The sequence below is a fragment of the Dunckerocampus dactyliophorus genome, chromosome 12, assembly GCF_027744805.1.
Source record: "Dunckerocampus dactyliophorus isolate RoL2022-P2 chromosome 12, RoL_Ddac_1.1, whole genome shotgun sequence".
Classification (NCBI taxonomy): Eukaryota; Metazoa; Chordata; class Actinopteri; order Syngnathiformes; family Syngnathidae; genus Dunckerocampus; species Dunckerocampus dactyliophorus.
In genome coordinates, this window is record NC_072830.1 from 24,674,372 (window position 1) to 24,702,210 (window position 27,839).

The 27,839-nt window shown below is 41.0% G+C and overlaps 1 protein-coding gene across 1 annotated transcript in view; it reads right to left on the reverse strand.

Annotated features, from left to right (window-relative positions):
• Nucleotides 1–102: 102 nt before the first annotated feature.
• LOC129190902 (rho guanine nucleotide exchange factor 17-like) overlaps nucleotides 103–27,839 on the reverse strand; it is a 60,471-nt gene continuing 32,734 nt past the window's right edge. The window contains exons 2-24 of the mRNA XM_054793642.1: nucleotides 20,658–20,735; nucleotides 14,784–14,966; nucleotides 13,779–13,895; nucleotides 12,196–12,288; nucleotides 11,943–12,119; nucleotides 11,484–11,534; nucleotides 11,245–11,354; nucleotides 10,609–10,694; nucleotides 10,362–10,480; nucleotides 10,047–10,254; nucleotides 9,899–9,972; nucleotides 9,734–9,817; nucleotides 9,521–9,624; nucleotides 8,619–8,728; nucleotides 8,408–8,527; nucleotides 7,647–7,914; nucleotides 7,477–7,563; nucleotides 7,273–7,340; nucleotides 6,164–6,312; nucleotides 5,919–6,093; nucleotides 4,848–4,943; nucleotides 4,201–4,383; nucleotides 103–2,924 (exon numbers count right to left, since the gene is read on the reverse strand). Of these exons, the coding sequence (XP_054649617.1) occupies nucleotides 2,716–2,924; nucleotides 4,201–4,383; nucleotides 4,848–4,943; nucleotides 5,919–6,093; nucleotides 6,164–6,312; nucleotides 7,273–7,340; nucleotides 7,477–7,563; nucleotides 7,647–7,914; nucleotides 8,408–8,527; nucleotides 8,619–8,728; nucleotides 9,521–9,624; nucleotides 9,734–9,817; nucleotides 9,899–9,972; nucleotides 10,047–10,254; nucleotides 10,362–10,480; nucleotides 10,609–10,694; nucleotides 11,245–11,354; nucleotides 11,484–11,534; nucleotides 11,943–12,119; nucleotides 12,196–12,288; nucleotides 13,779–13,895; nucleotides 14,784–14,966; nucleotides 20,658–20,735 (2,949 nt within the window). The 3' untranslated portion in view covers nucleotides 103–2,715. The remainder of the gene's footprint in view (nucleotides 2,925–4,200; nucleotides 4,384–4,847; nucleotides 4,944–5,918; nucleotides 6,094–6,163; nucleotides 6,313–7,272; nucleotides 7,341–7,476; nucleotides 7,564–7,646; nucleotides 7,915–8,407; nucleotides 8,528–8,618; nucleotides 8,729–9,520; nucleotides 9,625–9,733; nucleotides 9,818–9,898; nucleotides 9,973–10,046; nucleotides 10,255–10,361; nucleotides 10,481–10,608; nucleotides 10,695–11,244; nucleotides 11,355–11,483; nucleotides 11,535–11,942; nucleotides 12,120–12,195; nucleotides 12,289–13,778; nucleotides 13,896–14,783; nucleotides 14,967–20,657; nucleotides 20,736–27,839) is intronic.

A 27,839-nucleotide genomic window follows, 5' to 3' on the forward strand; every position in this document is an offset into this window, starting at 1 on the left:
CATATATATATATGTTTAGAGTTCAGTTCAGGTTGAATGAATGGATTGAATGACTCGTGCACATTGGCAGCTACCTGTAAATAAAGAGTGACAAAGTGGCCCCAGTGAACTTATTTAATTACAGGTATCAACCAACAATGACATAACAAGAACAGGTAAATACAGGTAGTGACTGAGAAGTCCAACTGTCAGAAGTTAAAAACAGTTGGCAGTCCTGCACCTGCATTGCTTTTCCCCGCTTGCATCCATCACACTGCAGTCACAATTTACAGTCAAACCTGTTGCCAGCGACGACACAAATAGCACAGATGTTTCGTTTGGTCACAACGGAGGCCATCTAGTCTTCTTTACGCAGACATGACATGCTTATAATTTAAATGTGGCACTGACAGGGCATACCGGACCAAAAGAACCCCAAAAAATACAAACGCAAACCTTACAGAAATATATAAAAATATGCCATTAGATTCATATCGACAATTCAGGACAACGTGTGCATTATTTACAGAAATAGGCCATTTATACCAATATTTACAACAAGAAAGACTGATGATGCCCACATCAAGCATGAGGAAGTTCAATACAAGCTGCAATATGGAACTGGAAAAGGATGTAATTGTCCATCCCGAATAATTGTGGAGATCAGGTTCAGAGTAAAATCCAATATCAGCTAAACTAACAATTTCCTGGGGAAATACAACAAGATATAATTTCAGCAAATAATTCTTTTGAAAATCACATTCAATTCCTGAATAAATCTATGTCAACTATGTTAGGAATTTGCTGGCCCACCATCAAGACTGATTGATTTTTTCTCTTTAAGTGCCCAACTTAAAAGTGTAAAGCACTACACACAGTTGTTGCATGAATGTCACATTAGCTGAACACACACATCATACATGAGGGGGGCTCCTCTGGCTTGAGTATACAGCATTTCCACTGGTCTTGGCACAGAGAATACGTATCAACGTCACAGAACATTGATATTTTGAAAAAGATTCAAAGTGTCTCCGTCTTTACAAAGATAATTACACTCCGCTTTAGAGAGGTATTCAGTTAACAATGTTTATTATTGTGGTGGTAACCAAGGTAACAATAATCTGAGCGGTAGGCAGTTCGTTTCTACACCACTCCGACTACAATAAACATCGTTAAATTTATTAATACCTCCCTGTGCATTACTGTCTTTATAAAGGCAGACTTTGATGCAGCTCGTTTGAATCTCATTCGATTGTGCATGTGGTCCTTGCATGCAAACTACCGGAAGAAAGCTGCTGCCAAACCTCTTTTAATACATCAAAAACATGACATGAAACATGCAGGATGACTGGTGCAACAGGCGAGGCAAATATCTCATTAACTAGCAAGCAGATATCACTACGGTTAATCTACTTAACCACTAGCTCCCCATCACAGAGCGAGAGTTCACCCGGTGGGGATGGACTTAAAGCTGAGGTGAGGAGCACAGATGCCTCATGAGGTGCGTTTTCTAGGCTTGCGGGGATCGAAAACAATCAGCGCTAAACCTCAAATCCTGAGGCGACGGTGTGTGCAAGCCTGTCCTTCCACTGACATCTGTGAGTGTGTGTGTGTGTGTGTAAAATGGCTTAACCTGTAGCCTTCTGAAGGCACGTGCAAGTGCTTAAACCATGTCCTTCTGACCCACTCAGTATCTAGCGCACATTTGTCACACACTCCCACTCCAACATTGAAATAACAGCTGGGAGAAGTTAATGAAAGCTCCTCTCACGGTGGTTTTCAGACATCCGATGACGACTGCATTTACAGCTAACACTTTTGTCACAAACATAAATACATTATTTTTGCTTTTTCACCCCTAACATGTTGAATATGTTCCGATTGGGGAAGTGTGTGGAAATAAAACACAATCTTCTTTTTCTCTGAAGTTCTTCCCTGTGGCGTGTGCTTGAGCTCTGGCAATGACCTCCAATGAGTGACCTCCTTGTACCTCAACTGGAAAAGAAAAAGTGAATGCTACATCTTCTATAAATTAAGTGCTGTCAAAAAAGCTGAACTCAAAACCATAAATACTGTACATAACTATTTTTATCTGCTACCTAAACTAAAGAAGTCAGCAACCACTGTTCTGACGATCTTATTGGCAGATGATACTGGCAAAAGAAATCCTTTCAGATCCCGGGAGCGACCAAAGCTATACATAGAAAGAAGGCTTTGGCATAGTCATGGTAATGCACTTTTTGACTGTAATGACACATTGCTTCATGAGTGTTTGTGCATCATCTTTAAGCATTAAATAGGAAAGCTAGATATGTGATGATTATTGGTGGAAAACACATTTGTGTATATCCAAGTGTAAATGTCTACTAATTTGCCAGCTAAGAGGCGGTTGCGGTATGCACATAAAGCGATTAACACATCATCTCTACATATTGCACTTGTTTAACGTGCTCGGATCCTTCCCTTCAACATGCTCATTCAATGTTGGATTTTAGGTTGTCTCTGTAAGCACTGGCTGATGATGTGATGACATCGCTACTGATCTGATCAGGTCTGCCATCAGGGGCCAAACAAAATAAACAGCTACAAAATGGATGGATTTGAAGTGAGTCGTATCATTTCTATGTCTAAGAGGGTGTCGATAGCCATAAATACACATGGAGACAGGTGGACCGAGCAAAACAACACACGAGGAGGTTGTATGCAGCAAAGACGAAAGGTCTGGGCTTGACCGCCTCAGACCCTCCACAGCAAAAGATGGTTGGTGCTGTCATCTCGCCCGACAGTTTCACCGCTATTGTTCAGTCTGAAGTCCTCATAGCCATCGCCGCCCGATATGACAAGGTGATTGGTTTTGGGAAGCAGGTGGGCGGAGGTCCGGCGACGAGCCGAATCACGTCTTTGAAGGTTCCCATCAACCGTGTTGCCACCCTGAGACTGTTTGCCTGTGTGGAATAGCCGGTAGATGAAGATGGTTATTGGGCCTTAAACCATTGATCGTATTCAGATCTAAGCAATTCAGAATGGCTTTGGACCTTTGCTTGTGGTCAGTTGTGGGCAATTAGACAACACTAAGTTACTGTACTGACCCAAATACAAGGCAACCTTTTCCAAGACCTGCATTTGGAAAACTTCCAAATCGTGTTTTCAATGTCAGTCAAACAACAACCAGAACATTGACTAGAAAAGAAAATCTTATTTCTAGCAGTTTGATGTCTCTGCTTCATTGATCACCGTTGTCTTAAAATCAGCATCACGACTAGAGATGTTCGATATTGGCTCTCTTACTGATATCCAGCACTTCATTACCAATACTGATATGAACCGGTATCGGCAGCAAGCTCTTCCCTCAAGCTAATGCACATTATGCTTCTTCTGTTTGATGCATTTCACAAATAAACACAATTTGTGCAAAATAAGAAAAATACTGCAATATGCAATACAAGAAAAGTGCCAAAACACTGCGTGTGACTCTTCCTGAACTGTGCTGGATTACAAGTATAACCAGCTCTTGGGTCTTGTCATGTTCCACATGACAGGTTGGACTTTAATTTTGGTTTTCCTTAGTTTTGTGCTCTAATTTTGGTTTGTTGTTTCCTGTTTGGCGCTATGTGCAGCTGCTTTGTGGTGGCTGGAAAGCGCGTGCAGCATTACCTGTTTCTCATTAGTAATCATCGCTACCATTCACCATTAATATGTATTACAAATTGTATATTTATAATCCAAAGCCGAAACTTGGAAATAATTATAACATATTGAGCTTGTTGCTTTGTTGAGTAAGGTGCAGTTTGATGAAGTCTCACTTGCCCACCGGTATCATTATCGGCAGAAATACCAATACCAATATGATCCCATATGTAATATTTATGCCAATATTGGCTGATGATATCAGCCGACCTATACTTTTGATATTATCGCTAATCATGACTCCTCATCTGTTTGCCAACTTGCCTGAACCTATGAGGAACTTTTTTCCCCGCGGGTGTGTCCCCACTATATCTCTCCAGGACACTGGTACGCATGAGTGACAGGAAGAAAAGCTCGAATTCATTCATGGAGAAGTCGTTCACGTCCACCACAAATCTCTAGACCTGTCTTTTTCAGACTTTTTAAAAACTATCTCTTATATTTCTATCAACATGGTATTCTTCAGCCTTGAACCTTTCTTTATGCTAATTCGTGATTGATAAGAAAAGTAAGTATTAGGTAACAAAAATATACCTGTGGAGTCCAATGCTGGAGGAGGAAAGTTCATTCCCAAACCTTCCGGTAGCTCGATAGACGTCAGGAATCGAACATGGCCTGTGTGTCCGTGGGCAGAGCCCATTGGAACCAGGGGGCTTTTCAGCGCACACGCTCCTGTTCCAGAACTCACTGCTGGGATCACCAGTGTAAGGACCACGCCTGGAAGGAAAAACGTCGAGTTGAACATTTAATGGAAGCAACAAAAGTAGAAGTCCCTCTGCATTTTTACTCATTTGAATCAAAGTTTATATATGCCTGGCCAAAAAACATACTGGCTGATGCAGCAAAATGCATACTATATGGCATTTAAAAAAATACTAAACTGCTTTGTATACAGTCATTTGCATAAATGAATGTTTCTCAACCTCACTGAAGCAACTGTTTTCCAAGTCTCTCTTAAAATGCCTGCCTTGACTTCCCACAGCCACTAGAGGTCACTGCTTCTGCCGAGTTACTTTGCGAAAGCTTCAAACACACAGTGATCATCGGGCCATCACAAAAGATGTAGACAGGGTCTTGAGCAGGGAATGACAATAAATCTAGCATCTAGTGGCTGTATTTAAAAAAAAAAAAAGCAATTATCTAACATCTCCAGGAATCAAAACTGATGAATGAAGTTTTACCTGCACTTGTTCCTATCCACAGTAGATCCTTACAGGCCAGCAGCGCTGTGATTCTGAGGCAAGCGGCTTTGTGCTGCCTGATGATTGCATCTGCACCTAAGCGAAAAGAAAGAGGAGAAAGAGGAGAACGGAGGTCAAGGAAGTGTTACTACAAGCTACTACAGTTGTCCCTCACAACATCGCCGTTTGAATTCTGCTTCACTCTACTGCGTTTATAAGTAAGTATATTAAAGTATATTAAAGAATAAATCATGCTGTTCTGTGGTTTAATGTGGCCTATTATTAGTAAAAAATGTGCATATTGAGGCAATCGTTACATATATTTTGTCTAAATTAAGCATTTTCAGGCATAAAAATGGCTAAATGAACTAAAATACAAACATATGGCATTCAGAGGATGCATTAAGATACGTTGTGAATGACATGCAGTACTCTACACTGGTCACTAGGTGTCAGTAATGTTACTGTAATGTTCAGTGAGACACACAGGCCGTTAGTGCAGGTTCCAATGATCTCAACAAGCACAATAATCCCTAATTAAAATCCTTGATAAAAACACAGGCTGCTGTTGCTGCAGGAATCCATGCTAACTCTGAACCCCCAACATCACTTCCTGTCCACCTGTCACTCGGCTCTGCTAAAAACACATTTATAGATACACACACGAGCACCAGTCTTATTTATATCTTAAATGACTTACTTACTCGTATAATGTCTACTATATTATCTAATAGGAGTGTAAAGGTGACTTTAGGATTGTTACTTTATGTGCAGAGGGCTCTAATAATGTTAAAAACTGTATTTAGGAGGCCATTAATACGTTTTCTATGCTGTAACTATGAAAATATCAATTTATAAATAAGGAATTCTACTTTGCAGAAATTCACTTATCACGGTTGGCTTTGGAACCAATTAACCGCAATAAACAAGGGATTCGTGTACATGCAACTGATGAGGTTGATCTGACCCTGAAAAGTAAAGTCCATCTCACACACCGTCTACTTTCCAGTGCTGAAGGAATGCTTACATGTTTACCAAAGGAGCAGAGCTCACATTCCCTGGTGTTTATACCTGCAAGCATCTTGTGAACAGCAGGCGCCACATCTACCTCCGTCAGGCTCTCCCATGTTTGAGCGTGGTACAGCTTAACATGCGCACTCCCCTGCAGGGCCAACCACACACCCTGCCCGTACGCCACCATGCATGTCACACATCGGCTGCTGTCCGTCCCCACCTGGAAACAGTGCTGGGCCAGGGAGGGGATGTTCAATGAAGCCTTCCCCACATGTAAACACTATCCATCAAACAGCACTTACCTCTTGCACCAGTTTTGTTGAGTTAATGATTAGAATTTTGTTCTGGGAGCCACACCACAGTTTTCCTCCTACCGGAACCATTTTGGTGATGGGGCTGCTGGGAGTGCCCAAAACTAATGTTTGAGAAGACTGAGGGTCCCAGAAACTGCCTGCAGATTAAAAAAGTGGCACAACTTAAAATAGTGGCAACATGGCAATTAAAGCCACTTTGGTATTATTCATGTTTTGTTATTGGATTTTATTTATTTATTTATAAGATATGCTAAGTTGTGAAATATACTGAAATAATGATTATCGTTAGCATGCTATCTTGTTTAATCATTCAATAGTTCCACTTTTTCTCTTTTCAATGTGGCCCTAATCCTCTTTCATGATGTTTTATGATCAAGTGTATGTATAGAATCTTCCCTGGGGGCCAATAAAAATCAAGCTGCGGAACACAAATGGCACTTGGAAGACAGTTTGTTAAACATATCCATGTATTTTTTTTCTACTTTTGTATTTGCTCTATGCAGCACCTCCATAATGCATTTTACCTTGTTTTTCACCAATTGTGAGTGTCTGAGGAAAGTTGACACAAGCTTTTTGGAGTTATATTTGTGCCTTAATTTTGACATAGCAAAGGCAGATATTGAGCCATATTAATGTGCAGAACTACGCTGCTCACTCAACCCGAGGCGAGGGGAGCCGGTGTACGTGCGCTAGTTTCGCCGGCTGGGTTTTGGGGACTGGGCTCTTGGCTGGAGCTTGCGGGTTGCTGCCTGCAGGGCGGCGAGGTGTACGGGCATGTTCAGTGGTCAAAATGCGTGCCTGTTGGTCACTCTCCAGGAGAGGAGGGCCTAATTTAATAACACTTTTTTCCTAACATTCTCGCGATCCACCGGTCCGACAGATCGACGGGTTGGTGACCCCTGGTCTACATGTGTCTTTTAACATGACTTTCTAAAAACTTGATTTTAAAGCTCTTTTAACTAGATTTTAGTAAAGAATTTTTGCACTTTTGTTTCAATGTTGTTGTTTATGTATTTCTTTACTTTTCATATTGCTGTTATTATCGTCAGCATTGTTATTCATAATAGCCACACAACATTTCCACAGTCTGAGTTTACCTGCTTCTCTCTGGTAGACAATCACCTCGCCATTGGCCAACGACACAAACACTTTGTTGTCCAAATACCTGCAAGAAGTGGGGTAAAAAGAGAGGAGAAACAAAGCTGCACTGAGAAAATGACTTCTTTTTTGCAAAATATACATGCAGACAAGATGGAGGAACGCTTTTAATGTAATGCAAATTAAAGTGGAAGAATACTTACAGAATACACAAGATGGAAGCTGCATGCTGCATCTTCATGCTGTTTTTGCGGTTGCGAATGTTGTCGGAGGACTGGTACACGTGAATACTGACATAAAGGGAAGGGTTGGAAAATATTAGCTGATCCAAATCTGAGTTATTATTATTTGTGAGCATTAGTGTACCACACACCATCCATCTTCTGTGCCAAGCCACACAGAGCTCTGGTAAGCCTCTGGGTCAATACTGAGCAGGTCTTCCAGACTGGCTCTTGTGAAGGAACCCCGAGAAGAGCGGCGCATGGCGCGGCCGTCCATGGGGCTTTCTGTGTTGGCTCTGCCTCCTCCGCTGACTGTCAACATCCCCGGAGCTGAATATGAGCTCGTCACTGAGAACTCCTGCTCCTCCTCACTGCTGGTGGTCTCTGTAGCTAAGTCCTTGGAGCACGGAGCATCTTCATCTTTGAGAAGGAGGTGAAGACGGGAATCAGGGGCCGCGACAGTGATCACTATATGAGCTAATTCAGGGGTGTCCAAAGTGCGGCAGGGGGGCCATTTGCAGCTCATGGTTCCTTTTTTATTGATGCATGCACATTGGAGTAAGAAGACACAATGTAAAGAGAAAAGGTGGAACTGATGACACTAATTGGTAATAATAACACAAATCTTTTTTTAGCCCTTTAACAAAATTAAAAAATGCAGAAAAATATAAAAGTGTGGAAATGGTGGTGGAAATAGTGTGCTGGGGTTGAGCGAGGACCCAGAAATTTATAATCCTTCATTTTACCAAGATTTTTTGGACAATTGTGTGTTTACAACTTCATGGGAACGGTTTGTGGAAGGCCACATTCTGCTTCATAGGAATTCTCAAGTCCAGCATGTGTCATGGCTACGTGTCCGAATATTTTTGCGTATACGGTGTATGGGTGTGTCAAGAGCGCGCGCTTAACTCACTGCCGTAGCTGGAGGATATGGTGGAGTGACTGGCCTGACTCTGCAGAGTGGATGAAGGGCTAGGTGAATCCTCATCATCTGTGTCGTCACTATCAAACGGAACAAGCTCCGCCCCCGGGCCTTAAAAACACCAACACATCAGACTCCACAGCGACTACGGTCTACTTCACTTTTTCTGACATTTGTCAGGGAACATATGTGCATGAATCACCTGTGGGATGCTCGCTCATCTCTAACGAGGAACGCGAGATGGAAATATGCAGCTGCTGCTGGGTGTGGTTAGGTGCTAAGGGAGATGCGGCAGCCTCTGGTCCACGCCCCCTTGAAAGGAAAAAGTCAAATGGGTTTAAGGTACTGTGCAACATTTCAAATAGGTCTAAATGTGCACACTACTGCCACCTGCAGTTCAAATGGAGCACAAATGAAACTTCTGACACTGAATTGTGAATTTCTCTTGGAGAGCAATAAAGTATCTTTGTCATCTCGTCTCAAAATTCAAGAAAGAGGTAACATTTTTGGCTCCTGTTGAGATCTCGGTCTTATTACCATAGAAGACTTTAATGTGACGTAATGCGGCCTTACAGGCACACAACAATTCTACGGTAGATGCAGCAGTGGATGGGTGACTATGAATTCTGAGTGCCAAGGTGATTCCCGGAGGATGATAAGATAATGTAATATACCAAACCCAATTGTAAGGTTAAATGAATTCATTCATTTATTCATGAAAATATGAAATAACTTAATACCACATAAAGACAAAAACGGATTATTTAAGTAGAATAGAAATACAGCAGTTATTTATAATATATGCATTTCATGGTACGAACAGGAATTCAGTGGTGATGTATTTACATTTAATCCAGGTTTGCTCATTGAATTGCAATGAAATAACCACCACAATGTAATCATTTTAAATTATGTACTTATTTATTTCTAGCTTTGCATCAGGAGATGAAAACACTTTCAGATCACCTTGTGTATCATCTCATGTTGTTCATCTGATTATTGATTATATACGATAAATACACGCCACTGCTCAGCTACAGTGGGTTTTTAACACAGAAAGGTTACATATATTTGTTGTTCTTTTGTGTGTGCGTATTTACTGACCTCCCCTTCAGTCCAGGTACAGCAGCGATACAGATGATCCTTGCTGAACAGACAGCAATACAGGCCTCCACTGTGGGCTCATCTTTGATATTCAACAGACAAACCTAATGGGGGACCATCACAACACAACACATCATTATTCAAACAGAGCAGAATAAAAAGCAAAACACATCAAATTTACTCCCCACTTTGCTGCCATGTGTGCTCTCTCACCTGTCCAACATAACCATCGCTATTACACACCCACACTTCACAACCACTCTCAGGGCAAGTGTGACTCGGAGATGCGCATGAAAACTGTGGACAAAATAAGAAATAATTGTAAAAAACGTATTTTCTTATGGCGTAAACACAGTGAATAATGCCTGCTACTCTCACCTGCATTCCGCTGCGTGTCTTCATAATTGGAATGGCCTTCAGGAACTCCGGGTCCCACTGGTCCTTATTCATAGCTAAACACACACGGCAAACCCAAATGAAATACAATTCTTAATCCACACAGAAAGCCAGACCCGCACTCACTCACCCAGTTTCTTCTTTGCTTCCTCGAACGCCTGTTCAAAGTTGGAGCGAGCGTCGGGTGACGTGAACTCGAAGACGAAGCTGCTCTCGGCCGACACGGTGGTGAACTCCAGCTTGGTGGGCAGGAAGGTCATACTGAAGGCCAACGACTGCTTCTCTGACAGCTCCCTGTGCACGGAGGCCATCAGATCCTTGATCGCCTCATCGAGGGGCTAAAGAGAGAGATAATCAAGTGGACACATTAGGATAAAGATAATAGGTGCAACTTACAAATGCGTGTGTGTGTGTGTGTGTGTGTGTGCATGAAAATACACAGTACCTGGTGTGGGCTGCTGAGGGTCTCCGATAGTTTGCTGATTTGACCCAATGTGCTTAAATCTTCATCTAGTCGACTAATTGTTTTCTGGACGTTTTCTTTGTTTGTTGTCTGAGTGGAACCTGACAGCCAGCCAAAAAATGATCAGTGGTTTTACACCGCATTAGAGGGATGCCATTATCTCAAATATCAATGCAGTTATGAATACATACATTCATATCACAATAACTATAACAGAAAGGTGTCTTACTCTTCACCACCTCCACGTCTTCCAGAGGAAGCTTCCACAAAAACTTGTATTTGCTTGAAGTATCAATTACACTAGCAGCGGAGTATCTGAGAGACCAAAAAAACAACAAGACGTGAGGTACAGCTGCTATTATGTATTTTTATTCACTCAATTTGGACAAAAATATCCTTTATTAAATTAATTTCCTCTCCAAACTCAACTGTAAACTTCAGCTTTACATGCCATGTCTCCTGTGCAGGCAGTGCATGCTGTGGTGATGACATTTACTGCGTCACATGCGTCGCATTAGGTAAGGTAATTGCAGTGGCAGTGTGGGGGTGGTGGCTGGTCTCAAATCAGTATATTTGACGTGCAAGGTTTATTTGGGTGAGTAGACCACTCTATGAGTTTTATTACTCACTAGAGGTTCAGAACATGCTTACGGAATACAAGGGGGAATAGTGGCCGCCTTAAATTTAAGTGTTTTTATTTCATTTCAACAAAAACTTTGTGTCACTTTCACTATTTGACGTATTCTTTCATTTTTAAGCGACTAACGCGTGAATCTTAAAAATGAGGCGTTGATTTAGATCAGGATCGTTTCGCCTCGGCAGACGTCTGCCACCGAGTGAAGTTGTGATCCGCTCGACTCCTTACAGGCTCATGGAGCTGCGTCTCAGTGATCCAGACTTCCTCTTGAGAGTAGTGCAAATGATCAGATCACTGAAGAGGAAGAGGGAGCGGTCCTTCTTCCCGCCAACCGACTTCTGGGGAAACAATCAGACCAGCTCAGCTGGAACTTGCTTGGTGACCGTCAAAATGAGACATTTTAAAGGTTGAATGATTCCATTCTAATACACAAATGATGACGCATGCATGATCGAGAGAATTCTTACCGCCTCCATCACCATCTCCTGTCTGAGGAACTTCCTTTGGGGATTCAAAATCTAAAAACAAGGAAAAGTATCGATGAAATGCCTGCCAAACACTGTATTATTTGTTCTAAAAAGCATTATTAGAATGTTACTCAATATGGCAACTCAAAAATGCATAGCCGAACACAAGCACAATGTACGCCACGTGACACTGTATGCTCTTATTGTTCATTCATTCAACACACAAGCACATAAAAGCACAATTAGTGCACTTGCGCTACCTAATGGGTCAGAGAATAAATTACAGAGTCGTTTCAGCAACCCTTACATCCAAAACTGCCAGAAAAAAAGGCATAATATGGTCAAATTGGGTAGGGAAATACAATTTCTAGATCATGTTGATAACTCTAACTACTACTGCTACACATTTATTTGGAAAATAATCTGAATAAAAGTGGGAATTAGAGAATGGTATCTCACATGTTCAACTCCCTCTATGTGTGCCTCGATCTCCTGGATGACCCTGGCCTCCCTCTCCGCCTCCTCAGCTGAGCGACGTCCTTTATTGATCTTCTCCGCCAGCCGCTTGATGTCTCTTTGGGCGTCCAGTAGGAAGGAGTGGTCCGGGTGGTCTTCTGGGGTGTGCTTCAGCAGATCCTACAGACAGAACAGCAATTGTAACAGATCATGTGACTCCATATAGTAGGAATTATATTAGCAGAGCCTTGACTACCTTGACCAGCAGCTCATATCGAGGGATCCTCTGGACCGGCTTGATCATCAGGTCGCCAAGAGCCTGCTTCTCTTTGTTCTCACGCATGTTTTGCTGAGAAATAAAAGGAAGCATAAACGGCATGAGGAAATGTGAGAAAAGGAGGTACCGTGTTCCCTCACTCTATCGCGGTTCACCTTTCGCGGATTCGCTGTTTTGCAGATTTGATTTAGTGCTTCTTCTTTTTTTTATTACAGCGTATGAACGCTGTTACAGTCTGAGCCTGGCCCTTTAAGAAGAACTGCATTGTGGGAGTTGCGTGTCTACCTGTTCCCTCTCTCGTCTGTCTGCACCGCCCATTGTTTTCTGCATCCTGATTGGCTGTAGACCATTGTCAATCCATCTCCTTCGTGCCGTCCTGCCGTGTCTCCTGTGTCATCGCTAGCTTGCTTGCTTGCTAGCTTGTAACTAAATCTTCGGTTTGTCTGCAGCAATATGCTTTTACAAGGACACCAAAACGCTACAGTACGAAAATGCACGGTCACAGGAGTGAAATATGCGCGAGTGACTTAATCATTTCTTGTGTTGATCATTAAGGTTTATCATTAAAATTCAAATGAAGGTTTAAACTTTTTTGTTGTTTTAAACAACAAAGAAATGTGAAAGTGTTATTGACTGTGAGAAAAGTGTATGAAGCGCATGGTGAGCGGTTTTACAGCCTTAAAACATATAATAATTGTAAAAAAAAATGAAGTTGACTACTTTGTGGATTTCACTTATTGCGGGCTATTCTGGGAACCTACGTATCCCCCGCGATAAACGAGGGAACACTCTACTAAAATTGTATCAATGATGAACTTGAGTCTTCCACCACAAGGTGACGTTCTTAGAAAAGGCCTGCATGGTATGCTGCAGCAAGGTGGGAGGATGACATGACAGGAACTAAAAGCAGTAGCTTCTAATTATCATTCAGCTAAAAAACTTGTATAGTGGCCTATTCTAAATTTGCAATTCCACAATTCAAACTCAGTTAAAAGTACAGTATACAGAATAGTCATGAAGATTTCATTTTGCCTGCAAGTAAAGTATCTTGTTTAAAAAGCTTTTAAATATGATGCTTGAATCTATTTAATAGACTAAAGAACAATAAGACAATAACAACAGTAAAACTTACTGGAATTACACATAAAACTATTTTTAACCACAAAATCTTTGTTGTCATTTTATTTTTGTTGTCATTTTTACTTGCAAACGTCTCCAGAAATACGATATTCCAGGCATGCATTTGTGTTTTATTTTAGAAATACCAGAACAGTTCATCTTTTTTTCTGATAAACTAGAGAGATTCCAAGTCTCGTTTTTTTTTTTAATTGGTCGGAATCACACTGTAAAATTTTTGTTTTTTAAACCCCAGAAAAAAAAAAAGACAAAAAAAAAAGGCACAACGTAAAGAGAAAAGAAATGTTGACACTAATAAGTAGTAATACTACAAAGCTCTGGCTTTAAATATCAAAGTGACCATGTGGCCATGAGTTTGGACACCCTCACCCCAAATCAAAAAGTCCAAACAATATTACAGTATAAAAGTATTTTTTTCCTCTCACCTCCAGAAACTTGTGAAAGGCCGGCTTGGCCTCCTTAGCCATCCTAACAGCATCTTTGGCATTGAGAAAGTTGTCAATGTAGGCAGAGTACATATTAGCAAGAGTCTCTTTCGAGAACTGGGGGAAAGAGAAAAAGGGGACACAAAAGGTCGTGTATGAATATATGAATATATATTCCAAAACAGTTCATGTAAAATGTTACACATTTGTACTGCCTGGGGGGGGTGGTATAGGTGGCGTCTTTGACAGGCTGTCTACTTCCTGGTCCTGTCTGCTCTCCTAACTTGCCTTTGTTTTGGGGCCCTGCATGATTTTCCAACTTGATTTTGGCAACCACCACTGGGTCATGGGAAATATTGAATGGGTCACTAAAGAGTTACAGAGAATTAAAAATATACAGCACCAGTCAAAGGTTTGGCAGGAGAAGTCTGTGATTATTCCCAGCCTAACAGCAGCACGGTAACAAAAACGTCTGCAAATGACGGTGGCGCCCCCTATGGGTATTATTACCTTCACATGCGTCATGGCCAATTGCGCAAATTAGACGACGTCATCTAACAAACACAGTTTGAATGCAACCCTGTGGGAAACACTGATGTTGCTTGATGGCGGCCATGTTTTTCAACCATCCATCCATTTTCTATGCTGTTTAATCCTCTGTAGGATCACGGGGGTATGCTGGAGCCTATCCTAGCTGACTTTGGGCAAAAGGCAGGGTACACCCTGGATTGGTCATGCTTTTCCAACCAATCTTGCTCAAACTTTACAGGAAATGCTTGTCAATTCCCTAAACATGTCTTTTTCCAGCCTTACTGTTATGACTATAGAGGGGATTGGAAGGAAAAAATGGCTTCTTGCCTGCCTGCTAATTACCTCACAGCCTAACAATGATGACAGCATGCTAATAATAGCAGCACAGATTGAAAAATCCACCTTCCCTTTCTCATGCAAAGCCTTAAAAGTCGTGTGTGTGTAGGTCTCTCTATATTAGTCTCATGTACTCACCGATTGAATGAGGATGTGTCCTACGGTCTGCCGGTCGTGCCACTGGTTGACGCAGCCGTCCACCTGCTCCAGGAAGTCCTCGTGGTGCTCTAGTATCTCTGGGATCTGGTAGAACATCTCGTCCACCAGCAGCGGGTCCACAATGGAGCCGCCGTCTGGCTGTTTGAGAGGACGCATGTAGCCCTGTGGAGAAGAAGCGCATTTATAAGCCCGTAGTCATACCTGTACTTATTATATTAGTATATACTGTAGGTACACATACATAATCAATTGGGCTCCAATACCTTTACAAAGATAATAATGATGGCTACTGTCACAGGTATTATAAGTATTTGATGGTGTATTATTGTATATATTATTATATATTATATATACACATTATTGTGCAACTTTACTGCATCCTACTAAGAGCTGCTTCAATACAATGGAACCTCCAAAGCTGAATGCCCTTGAGGTTGTATAATACACAATACAGGTGGTCCCGGGGTTACACACAAGTTTCGTTCCCAGGCTGTGATGTCAAGTTCTTGTGCAAATCGGCTCAAAGTTAGACCAAAATGAACTTCTAAGTCACTCACACTGTACGCAGAACTCATGAAGGAAATAAAATATAGTAGGAAAACAATCCAAGAATGAAATGAAACAGTAATAAAAGAAAGTAAGCACTAGCAACCTTTCCATCTCAATAGTAATATGATGCTTAGTTATTACTTAGTTATTACTGCTTTTTCTCGTAAACTTACGACTTTATTCTAGTAAATGAACAACTTTATTTTCGTAATATTACCAGTTTTTTGTCATAAATTTACAACTGTATTCTCGGAAATGTACGACTTTATTCTCCTAAATTTGCGACTTTATTCTCGTAATATTACGAGTTTTCTCTCGTGAATTTACAACTCTATTCTCAGAAATTTATGACTTTATTCTCCTAAATTTACAACTTTATTCTCGTAATATTACGAGTTTTCTCTCGTAAATTTACAACTGTATTCTCGGAAATGTACGACTTTATTCTCGTAATATTACGGGCTTTCTGTCGTAAATTTAGAACGTTATTCTCGTAAATTTACAACGTTGTTCTCGTAAATTTACGACTTTACTCTCCAAATCTCTCCATGTAAATTTCTCACCATGTACTCTTGTCGTACTCGAGCGAGTCTCTAAATTACGCTGTTTATTAATTTATGGGAGCGCGTACGGCAGCAGGAAACGACAAAAATGACGTAAGCCGAGGACCGCCTGTGTAAGCAAACATTTTGGAGAAAAAACTCCCTAATGTATTTTTTGTTACTGTACTGTGTTACTTTTCTCACAATTGTACTGGCTGTCACTAGACCGTGCTATGTGTCAGTGTCTTTATGTTACTAACATCTTAAATCAATCTGATGTTCATGCAATCATGATTGAACCTATACTTTGGCAAATAAAGCAATATAATCAGCACAGTATATCAATGAAATGAACACATAATGAGTGAAATGAAAGAGTGACATGTCAGTAAAGCACAGCTGGACACATGCTGCAGGAAATGTACTGTGAAACACACTTGAAAGTATTCCACCCACTCCACTCCACTCCACTCTGTGTTTGCGTCTTTGTTTCTTCTCTTTATGACGTGGCTTCTCATGTGGGCTGCCATGGAGGCTCACCTAATCGCACTTTTGATTTATATTCCATCAAACAAGTCCACCCACTGCGATGGCGCACTGTGGTGACCTGCAACCACTGTGCATCACTCACTCAGATGTTCACATATTTAGAACATCATCTCAGACTTTCAGACGACTTTCAGTCAGCTACTCACAAGTCACAGTCCGACTTGGTGGCTTTTAATACCGTGAATGATTGAAGGGATTCATTACAAAAACGACTGGGGCAGACAAACGGAGGTAGAAACCGGCAAAAGACGTTTTTTAATTTCCTCCATTAAATGCAGTGTGTTACATAAGAGCCCCGGACCTGAAATTGATCACTTGATCACTCTGGGAAGCTTCCGGCTGTGATGGAGTGTTGCTGCCTTTATTTCAGCCTAACACTCATTTGTACTCAATGTAAAACACAGTTACATGATTGCTTACATAAACCATTAAAAATGACCAGCAAATGCATGCTGTTGATAGTTTGTTACAATCTGGGGGTGTTTTACTTTTTTCTTACTAAATAAATTCCAGCCATTCATCAGGCCAGTTGATATGAATCCCTTAAAGTGAATGTACCCAAGCAATTGCTGTCTTGTAATGCGACCAGTCATGTAAATGTTCCCCTTGTCTGTTTTACTCGATGCCTGTGAGTGATTTACTACACGCAAAACATGCAAAAACAGCATTTAACCAGTTTGAAAAGGTCCCCTATTCTGCGAAATAGATTTTTTTTTAAAATGATGTCCTAAATACGTGCCCCCACAGTCTGTTTATGACCACCAAACGAAACATCTTGCATCTCCACTCCAGCTCCATTTTTGAGAGGAGAAGCGCAGTCGGTTTTGAAGTTCCGGTCATGAAAGACAGCTTTTAAAATGAAGAAAAAGCCACATCTTAAAATAAAGCCTGTAGCTATGCCTACTGGCCAATCAGCTACATACATGGGAGCTGTAAATTTCATAATTTGGTTTTTCTTCAGCGAATAGGCTTAGCACAGGTGTGCAGCATAAGGGACATTTGCAGCCTGAACTTTTTTTTTTTATTTATTTTTATTGGCCTGCCCCACATTCTAAAAATATCATTTCACAAGAAAACAAGAGGAAAAAAAACAGCAGCAAAAACTGAAAAATCTGAAAAAGTCATTTTACAAGAAAAAAGGTGTAACCGAACGACAAAGTCATACTTTTACGTCATAACATTAGGAGGAAAAATAACGTCATTTTAGTAGCATGACGTTGAAATATTAAAGGAAAACATTATTTTTTAAATAAAATATAATATTATAAGAAACAAACAACACATAAAGTTGTAATTTTTGAAAATTATGTTGTGGAAAAAGTTACAATGTTAATAACGATAATAAAGGAGATCATTATGAGAAGGAAATTTACAAGAAGAAATTGGGATTAGATGGAAAAAAAACCCTGCCGAAATGGAAAAAACAGATATAATTTTACGAGAATAAAAATCTAAATCTTAAGACAAAAAAGTTGTATTCTAATGAGAAAAAAAGTTGCAATTTTACAAGAATAAACTCGGAATATTATGCGTCATTTTAGTACCACAGATATGAAATATTAATTAATTTTTTTTTTTTAGTTGTAATAATATGAGAAACAAGCTAAAAAAATGAAAAATAACAAAATTAGGTTGGGGGAAAATATGAAAATAAAGTGAAAATATTATGGGAATAAAGTCGTAATATTATGAAAACAACATTTTAAGAATTTTTTTTTTTAAACGTTGAAATATTTGGAAAATTTAAAAAATACAACAGAAAAACGGGGAAAAAAAGAGCAAAGACTGGAGACGTTCATACTCATAATACGCTTTTTCAACAATATCACAAAGCTGACATGCAGCTTTTTTCTTGAAATACATGCACAGTAACTAAACTAATCTACGGTAATCAGAACTTCACATCATAACATGTGTTAATATGTGTTGCTTTACAAAATATCAAAGCGGCTCTTGCATCCTTTCATTGTTCAGTATGTGGCCCTCGGTGGAAAAGGTTTGGACACCCCTGGCTTAGCATGATGTTGCTGTTAAAATGCACTGTGCTAGCTATGCTAGTTTTGCTAACGTTTGTGTCCCCCACTCCTTAATGTGGTTTGCTGTTTGCGATATATAGCATCTATAATGCTGGACAGGTGCAGAGTTAAAGTGTATATGAAAAAAAGAGCAGGTACGGGCTTACCTTTAGGCAAACACAGGCAGTTGCCTCGGGCCCGGAGATTTCCAGGGGCCCCCAAATGTCTCATAAAAACTGATCATTGATTTTTTTTCTTCGATTTAAAGTACATATTAATGCTTTAGTCTTAATTCACGTGCTTAAAACTGCATCAAAATTCGTAATCTGACATGATCGCTTTGGCTGCTACCCCCTCCCTTCTCATGCAATGGGCTATTCCATGTTACTGTGCATGTGCAGATTCATTTCAGAAGATGGTAGAAAACAAACTTTTTGGCGCAGTTTGGAGAAAACTGATGCGGCGTTACCGCAGCGGAGTGGAGAAGAGGAGAGGAGAGGAGAAGGTGAGTGGGGAAACAGACTAAAGAGTAGATAGACTATAGACTAAAGAGTTTGATTTCTCGGACCAGCACGTCTGCAGTTTCAGTTTGTATTCCGTTTGTCGCCATGGGAACGCAGTAGCAATCATGCAAGCATGCAGTCAGATGTACGGGGACAAATACGGCAATGTGAGCATCCATGTGGGGTGTGCATGATCACACATGCTTCACACAAATGGTCACACAATGCAGAACACTCAGGCCATTCGTGCCAAAGAACCTTTGTGAAGTCCAAAGGTCGCTGATGTTAGACCTGAGAGGCAGTCTGGCTCACCATCTCTGCTTTACTGCATCCCACAGCTGTTTGATGGGCTTGAGGTCAGGGTTTTGTGCAAGTTATCCCACAACTATGGACATTATTTGCTTTATGCACTGGGGCATAAAACAAAAGACAAAATGGGCCTTCCCCAAGCTGGGTGCAAAACACTAAGCAGGCCCAGACCATCACACTACCACCACCATATTTTACTGTTGGTATGATCTTTTTCTGAACTGCGGCGTTACTTTAACACCATATGTAATGGGACACACAACTTCCAAAAAGTTCAACATCAGTCTTGGGGATCATCCAGATGTTTTCTGGTAAAATTGAGACGAGCCTTAATGTTCGTTTGTTCAGCAGTGGTTTTTGTCTTGGAACTCTGCCATGCAGGCTGTTTTTGCCGAGTGTCTTTCTTATGGTGGAGACATGAACACTGACCTCAACTGAGGCAAGTGAGCCCTGCAGTTCTTTGGATGTGGTTGTGGGGTCTTTTGTGACTTTTGTGTGGATGAGTCTGCGCTGCGCTCTTGGGGTAATTTTGGTTGGCCGGCCACTCCTGGGAAGGTTCACCACTGTTCCATGTTTTCGCCTTTTGTGGATAATGGCTCTCACTGTGGTTTGCTGGAGTCCCAAAGCTTTAGAAATGGCTTTATAATAGGGATGTCCCAATCTGATTTTCAGGATCGGGATCAGTTGATGGGACTTTCATTGGATCTTTTATTGGATTAGGGAGCTGACTCACAGAGGTTTGTTATAAAAGCCAAACAATATTGTTGGTCATGCTGTGTGATTATAAAGTATATTCAGCGATACTTTGATGGCATTATTTTTAATGCTTTCAAGAGCTATTTTCATAACCATATTCAATTCCACAAATTCATGTTTGGAACAAAAGCTTATTATCAAAAGAAGGAAAAAAAAGGAACGGCACCGGATCGGATCGGCAAGACTATTTAAAAAATCTGATTGAATCAGGTTCCTTTAAAAACTGCATTGTGTCATTGGCTAATATTTAAATTTGTTTGATGATCTGAAACATTCAAGTGTGACAAACATGCAAAAAAAAAGAAATAAACACCACTGTAATTGAATTTGATTAAGAGATGTCTAAACACTTTTGTCCACATGCAACAACATGGAAAGGCGTGGGAATGAGGCGACAGCATTGGTTTGCCAGAAGCATGCACTGATAATGCTGATGACAGTGAGACGTGATGCGGTTAGCAGATTAGCCTGACGGGGAGGGTGACTGAATATAAGTGGATTACATAACACCTTTGTTGCCTGCACTCGTTATTCCTGTCCTTAGCAATCAATGTGCGAGTGTTTGGGAGTGTCACAGTCAAAAACACAATGAATAAGAAAGACAAATCCGCAGCGCGGGTGCGCACTTACCTGGATGAGAGTGCGCAGCGACTCCACGTAGGATCTCTCGGTGTCCAGCAGTGTCATCATGACATGTTTCCTCATGTCCTGTGAGGACGGCAGAAAGTCAACAACACTTGTTTTTACTCAACCACACAAAATCCAATATGGGGAGAATCGATTTACGTGATTTTTTTCAGTATTATTTTAACGGAGCAGAAGAACATTTCTCTGAATGTTCTGAACTCCTGTTTCGAAGACCGCCTTGCATGAAGCAGAATACTGCTGCCCGGAAGACATGTGCCGTAGCCGAGGCTTGCGTGGATGTACTCAACTTCCTATAGCTGGTTCCTTTAGCATGCTGTTTATGCACCGTTAAACTGCAAACTAGTTTAGCTGGTTCCAACTAACTACTGCAATTAAGTTTCTATAGTATATAGTGCTGCAAAACAAAGTTCATTTTAAAAAAACAATCAAGATTTTTACAAAATTGACAGAATGTTTCATGATCAATGATTCAATTATTATGCCCATACATAATTGTGTGTGTGTGTGTGTGTGTGTGTGTGTGTGTGTGTGTGTGTGTGTGTGTGTGCGTGCGTGCATGTCTCTCTAAGGATGCTTCCCAAATAGTCAAAACAATGTCTCGGGACCGCAGGTGGAAAAATAGCCTGTGGCTAACTGTGGCATATTGACAGAAATGTTTATTAATATGCACTGTCCTTGTAATAAACTATTAAAAATGGGCAAAACAACAACACAACCAGAGAGCACGACCGTGCTTGATATAAATAGCTGACAAAAAATCCATCCCCACGATGGACGTGATTTGTGAGATGATCCCTTAAGTGGATTGTGTGTTTGTAATACGAGTCTCAATAAACGAGTGCATTTCTTTGGCCACATAATAGTGAAATATGTTGTCTGCTTGTCTTAATTAGATAAGACACATGTCAGAAGGTGGTGAAATAATGCTAGGAATGCTAGTTTCCATTGACTAACAAGGTAACCATGGCAACCCCAGCTCAGAAGCTCAATAGCCAACAGGCCTGACTCACACTGTAGAGGCACCGCTAAAGAGCTAAACAAATTAGAATGTGGGGAAAAAGAAAGGCAAGTATTTAATTGGAATGCACACAATAATAATTCTTATTATGACTATGTGCACCTCATGAAACACTTTATTATGGTGCTTGTAGTTTGCAATGGAGTGAACTGCACTGCATCATTCATCTTGTTTTATGACTCGAGGCAACCAAATGATTAGATATAAAAGCACCCGGTAGTTTGCAGCACAGCTACTGTACAAAAATAGACATATGCTAAATGAATAACTCTATCAAAACTGAGCATTACAATATTGGAGTATGCTGATCATCATAATGCCACACAATTAGGAATTAACACAGCATCTTTTCTACTCAAGATGGTTCTATTTCAGCTTGGAAGACAGGCAAATTATAAACTGTCTATTGCAAGTTTATATATGTTGGAGAATGACCAACAGTTTTATGCTTGTGACTTTGCTTCTGACTGAGTGACGCCATCGTTGATTTGTATGCACAGAGAAAAAAGGGTGCCTTCTTTCATTCTGTGGGATTTAATCAATTAGATTGAGACAACCTGAGTTCTATGATGAGCATGACCTTCACTGATAAAGTGCCTGGCGGATGGCTTTTCCTCTCTCAGACACCTTAACAGCCACGTTGACAGGTCAGGGTCGTATGTGGGCTGAGGAATGGAGAAACAGAGTGGATGGATGGATTCAGCCATCACTTATTGAGAGGAGGAAGGAGGCCTTCGACTATGCGAAGGAGAAATGTAGCGTTGTCGAAGGGGGGCAAACGCACAGCAACGTCAAAGCGCTCCACATAGAAATTGTATGCAACAGGAGAATGGTGCAAATTAAAAATGCTGCAAGCACAAAAATAAAAAGCTTGACTAAGAAACTCCTTAAAATCCAACAGTCCAAAATGTCCATTCTTGCAATTTTTCATCAGGTCTTAACATTTTGATCAGCAGTGTCCAATTGGGGAATTAACATTTTTCCAAATTATTAAACACCGAATTATGTATATGAATAAAGGACAATAATGCATTCGATTTTTCTGTAGTAAATACAATAACAGACACATACAACAGAGCACCGATAGATCGCTCTAATACGCCCTCAAAGGAAAACGCTTGGATACCCCTGCTCTAGGGTGTTGAGAGAAAAGACAACATAGACCAGAGTCACAGCAAAAACAACCGAGCGCTCATGCGTCATGTTTCCTGTCTCCCTGCTTGACATGCCACTCTTTTACATGAGGCGTCATAAAGCCAAGACCACAATGTTCAACCCAGTGCGTGATGTCATTGTGGCTAGGTTCAGATATAGTCCCTCCTCTCTAGTATGTGTCATTTTTTTTTGTGTTGCTTTGTTGAGCGAAACTTCCCAAAAGGCAGTCGTTCTCAATTATTTTCTATCACGCCTCCTCTAGGGGACAGAGATTATAAGTATGAGCACAAACACAGTTTATCATCATCATTTCATCTCCATCATCAAACCCCTCCCACCACAATGCATACAGCCCTCTTTCCTCGCTGACTGTATCCCATGGCAACAGCCTGCAACGCAGCAACAGGCTGCCTCCGAGCCCAAACAGAATGCCTTCTCATAACGAGTCTATATTCTATAGATCTGTGATGAAAACATGTCCTCTTTGAGCTCTCAACCTCCAACTTTGTCTTATGTAATCACGCACAACAGCATGCGGTCTGTCTCCTTACCCACTAATTGCCGTTTGCAGGGCACAGGCTGCTGTGACCTACTCTTAAGTGATCAATAACTATCAGACACTCTATTGATCCAGATGCTTCAGTGATGCTGCTATCATCACCTGGCTCCTCACATCTGTCACATGGACGCATTCAAGCCACAAAATTGAAGTGTGGCTGCCTCTCCATCCATCACACTTCAGGGTCGCAGGTGAGCTGGAGCCTATCCCGCCAGCGCTTAGGACACACAGAGACAAACTACTCACACTCACACTCACGCAAACTGGCAATTTCGAGTCTGCAGTTAACCCAGCCTCAGTGTTTCCCATACAGCCGTTTATTTGTGGCCAAACATCCACATTTTATGTTCCAAAACAGCAACCAGCAACAAATCTAGAAACCTTTGTCCGGTGTTACTGAACAATTTCGGAGACTGACATAAAAGTACGTAGCGCTCTTTTCAACAAGCAGTGGGTGCTTCCCCCCCTCATTGTTTTGCCTTTCATGTGGTTTTAGAGCTGCAACAATTAATCGATGAATCAATGATTAATCAATTATTCAGTTAATTGACATCTATTTTGGTATTTGCTTAATTGTTTAGGCCACCAGTCTAGGGTGTACCCCTGGCATTGCGAACTGCTGTGTTGTCCCGTTGAAAAACCCAGTCATTGCCACACAGGCGAGGGCTTTCAGTCATGACAGATGCCCCCAGCAACATCTCCACATAGCCAGCTTCCATTTGACGCCCCTGCACAACCTGAAGCTCCGTTGTTCGGCTGTTTAAGATGATTAAGCCCACAGCCTTTATCATTTAATGATTGTTTGCTTTTTTTAACACTCCCTTTTCTTCTTTTTGCATTTTGAAGCTCTACTTAGAACCTCCTTAAGATCCAACAAAATGTAAATTCTTTCAGTTTTTCAGCTGGTGTTAAACTTTTGATTGTATGAGGAAGAATTGATCTGCAGTGTGAACATAGCCTAAGAAAATAATTGTTTAATTGGTCAATAATCGTCTTGCTCACTTTTTGTCTCCCACAGCGTCCATAAAAATGACAAGCACATGCGTCATGGACAATTAGCAAACAACGCAACATCGCTCCCCTCTTCTCCCTGCTAACCCACTGCCACAAATAGATTGCAGTCCTGTGGGAAACACCGAACATTTATCTTTTTAGACTGTGGGAGGAAGCCAAAGTACACAAGCGCAGGGAGAACATGCAAAAAAAACAATTATAATGATTTGATATATTAAATGAATTATTTATACATTTGTATTCATTAGTAATTATATTTTAATTAATTATATTTACCCACAGTTTAATATGAAGATTTGCAAGCGCTTTAGCATCTTTATTTAAAAAGCGGCACAGAATGTATCAGGGAAATAATTACTAAACATTTCCTTCTGCGCTAACAAAGATTTACATGAGTCCCTCACACATGTAAAGCGCTTGAATGTGGATTAACAGGCTCAGTTTTGAGATTAGCAGCAGTTGTGTTATGTCTGAAAGAGTTGTGTGTGTGAACACACATGTAATGTCATGAACAATTCATAAAGTAATAAAAACACACACACACACACACACACACACACACACACACACACACGAGACATGCTATGATTAAAGCTGCTCATCACTGGATGTGAGTGAGAAAGGACAAACACACAGGTGGAAGTCTGGGTGAGTATCATGTGATTCACTTCAGCTCTAATTCTATTACGGTTTGAGAGAGAAGAGACAATCATGGAAGAAGGAGACATTGTCCCTCAGAGAATGAAACAAGCGGCACATAAAGAGGAAGCGCAACAAGTAGAGCAGTGCTTGATTGAGTTACATTCACATGCACAGACAGACATACAGAAGAAGAGAGTGTACCTCTCTGTTGGACCGGTGGCTGCCAGCACAATGTCCATTCAAATTCCCGTTATTGTTTCTGAAATGATCCAAAGCATCTCTGTCCATCAGTTCCTCTCCTCCTCCACCGGCATCCCTCTCTCCTCCACCTCCCTCATCCCCTGCATTCTCTCCGTTCATCTCCTCCGGAGCGATGCTGAACTGGGCTAAGGTTCGAACCATCTGCAGCATGCGAAGCGGAACGTCTGGCTCACCGGTCACTTCGACACAGTCAACAACCTGAGAACACCTGCCGTCTTTTCATCTGCGCTTCAATCGCATCATCTCTTTCCCTTCACATACGCCGTAGATGGTGTTTGAGGCTGAAAAAAACAACACAATCAGCTGCTCTTCTGGTTTACACCCACAGAAGCAGCAAATCCTGACATCCTTGTAGCCTGTCCTGGCTTCACCGCATGCTAGTCCTTCATAAAAATCTCCCAGTCTTTAAAGTGCATTAAAGTGTGCTTAGTAGCAGCTTGCACACTGTGTGTGTGTGTTAAAAGAGATGCAGCACACAAACGGTAAAGCAAACAAGCAGACTTCTACATGCATGCATCACCTTCTTCATCTTCTACTGCATGGATGATGTAAGCAAGTGCTGAGCACAGGTTGAAGCATGTGTGTGTGTGTGTGTGTGTGTGTGTGTGTCACAGCCCTCCCCCTGGATGTACATAATGAGAGACAGCAGGCGCAGCAGACGCTAGCCGCGTCCAGCGCCGCTCAGCCAGACTGGACGAATCCACTCATAAATAATCGATGGGAGGCATGTGAGGGATGAGCGCAGAGGGGGAACCTGCGCTTTATCCACCGTCATTCCATCATATTCTAATGTTCTATTAAGGAACAAGTACACCTTTCTCCCAGGAGGAAAGAAAAGATTCTAACTTTTCTTGATTTTTTGTTTAAACATTGATGTAAGTCTATTTTAAGGTTGGATGGATGGATGGATGGATGGATGGATGGATGGATGGACAGGTGGAAAGACAGGAATGAAGGAGGACAAGGATATAGAAAAACTTTCACGCTATTCACTTTGCACACGCGATTGGATGATGTTGTTTCTGAGGAGGGTGAGAGCAAAAAAGCTGTAGTTTACATGCAAGAATCTACGTATAGTGTACCTTGGTTTTCGTTATTCATTTGTATACGGTCCAACGAAACAAAAATCTAACACATTTTTCCCATATTTCCCAGGAAATAATGTAAATCCAATGAATCCGTTCCAGACGCCTGAAAGTACTGACAAAAACTACATTTGATAGAGAATAGGGCTGCAACTAACAATTATTTTCTCAGTCAATTAATTTGAAGCATGTTGTTTTGATCACTCAAAATGTCCATCGCTGTTTTCTGAAGTCAAAGCTGGTGTGTGTGAATACTCGTTTTGCCTAAAAACACAAACATAATAGGTCTGCTTTCACGGATGACAAAGGAAATAAAAATTAAAAATTAAAAAAAAAATAATTGAAGACCAAAATACTATTCGATTAATTGGATAATCAATTAATCATAGATTAATCGATTAATTGTTGCAGTTCTATTCGGGAATAACTATAGTTTTACATGATGAAAACATACAGCATCACACAAAAGTGACTGCACCTCTCATATTTGAGCAACCATTTTTATCTGTGTATCTTTTGAAAGGACAATACTACAGAAATGAAAATTGGATATACATTAGAGTAGTCAGTGTACAGTTTGTGTACAGTTTGTATAACAGTATAGATTTACTATCCACTAACAATGGCTCAACACACCACTGTCGTCTAAATAGCTAAGCGGCAAGGTAATTGTCCTGCCCACAGTCAAGTGTGCTGGTGGTAGTAGCATCATGCTATGGGGCTGCATGAGTGCTCCTGGCACTAGGGGAGCTGTGGTTCATCGAGGTAAACAAATTCCAACATGTAATGTGACATTCTGATGCTATGATGATTCCTCTCGCTTAGGAAACTGAGCTGCATGGCACTTTTCTACCCTGATAAGGAGCCCAAACACACCTCTAAGATGACTAGTGCCTTGCGGAGGAAATTGAAGGTGACGGTGAACGCAAACGGTGAATTCAATTGTCATTGTAAAACGCTCGCTTACATTAAAGTGGTAAAACACAAAACAGAGAAATGCTCACGACACAACGCTCATCACATAGCTGCACTAGCATGCTCTGCTAAACTAAGCTAACCCAGCTAGCTTCCGTTCACGCTGCGTAAGAGGAGTTTTCCCACGACATGTTTAATCCGGGAGGGGACGGGTTAGCGTCCGCCGTGGAAACACTTCCTCACACGCGAGATTCCACGTTTAACAGTGACTTTTGTTTTTGTTGGCCATTTCCGCGATTTCGTCCGCGATTCTGTTAACGCGGAAATCATAAGGCCCCACGACGCATACTGCTTTCCAAGCTGTGCACGGACTACTACTAAGTTGCAGCCAAGTTGACTTAATATAATATTGTCCCTTTAGAAGATATAATAAAGTGTTTTGCTTACAAATATTTTGCTTCCCTTCTAAGTGATTGAGTTGCTGGCTTTTACATCTGTTTTGTTTGCCACTAATA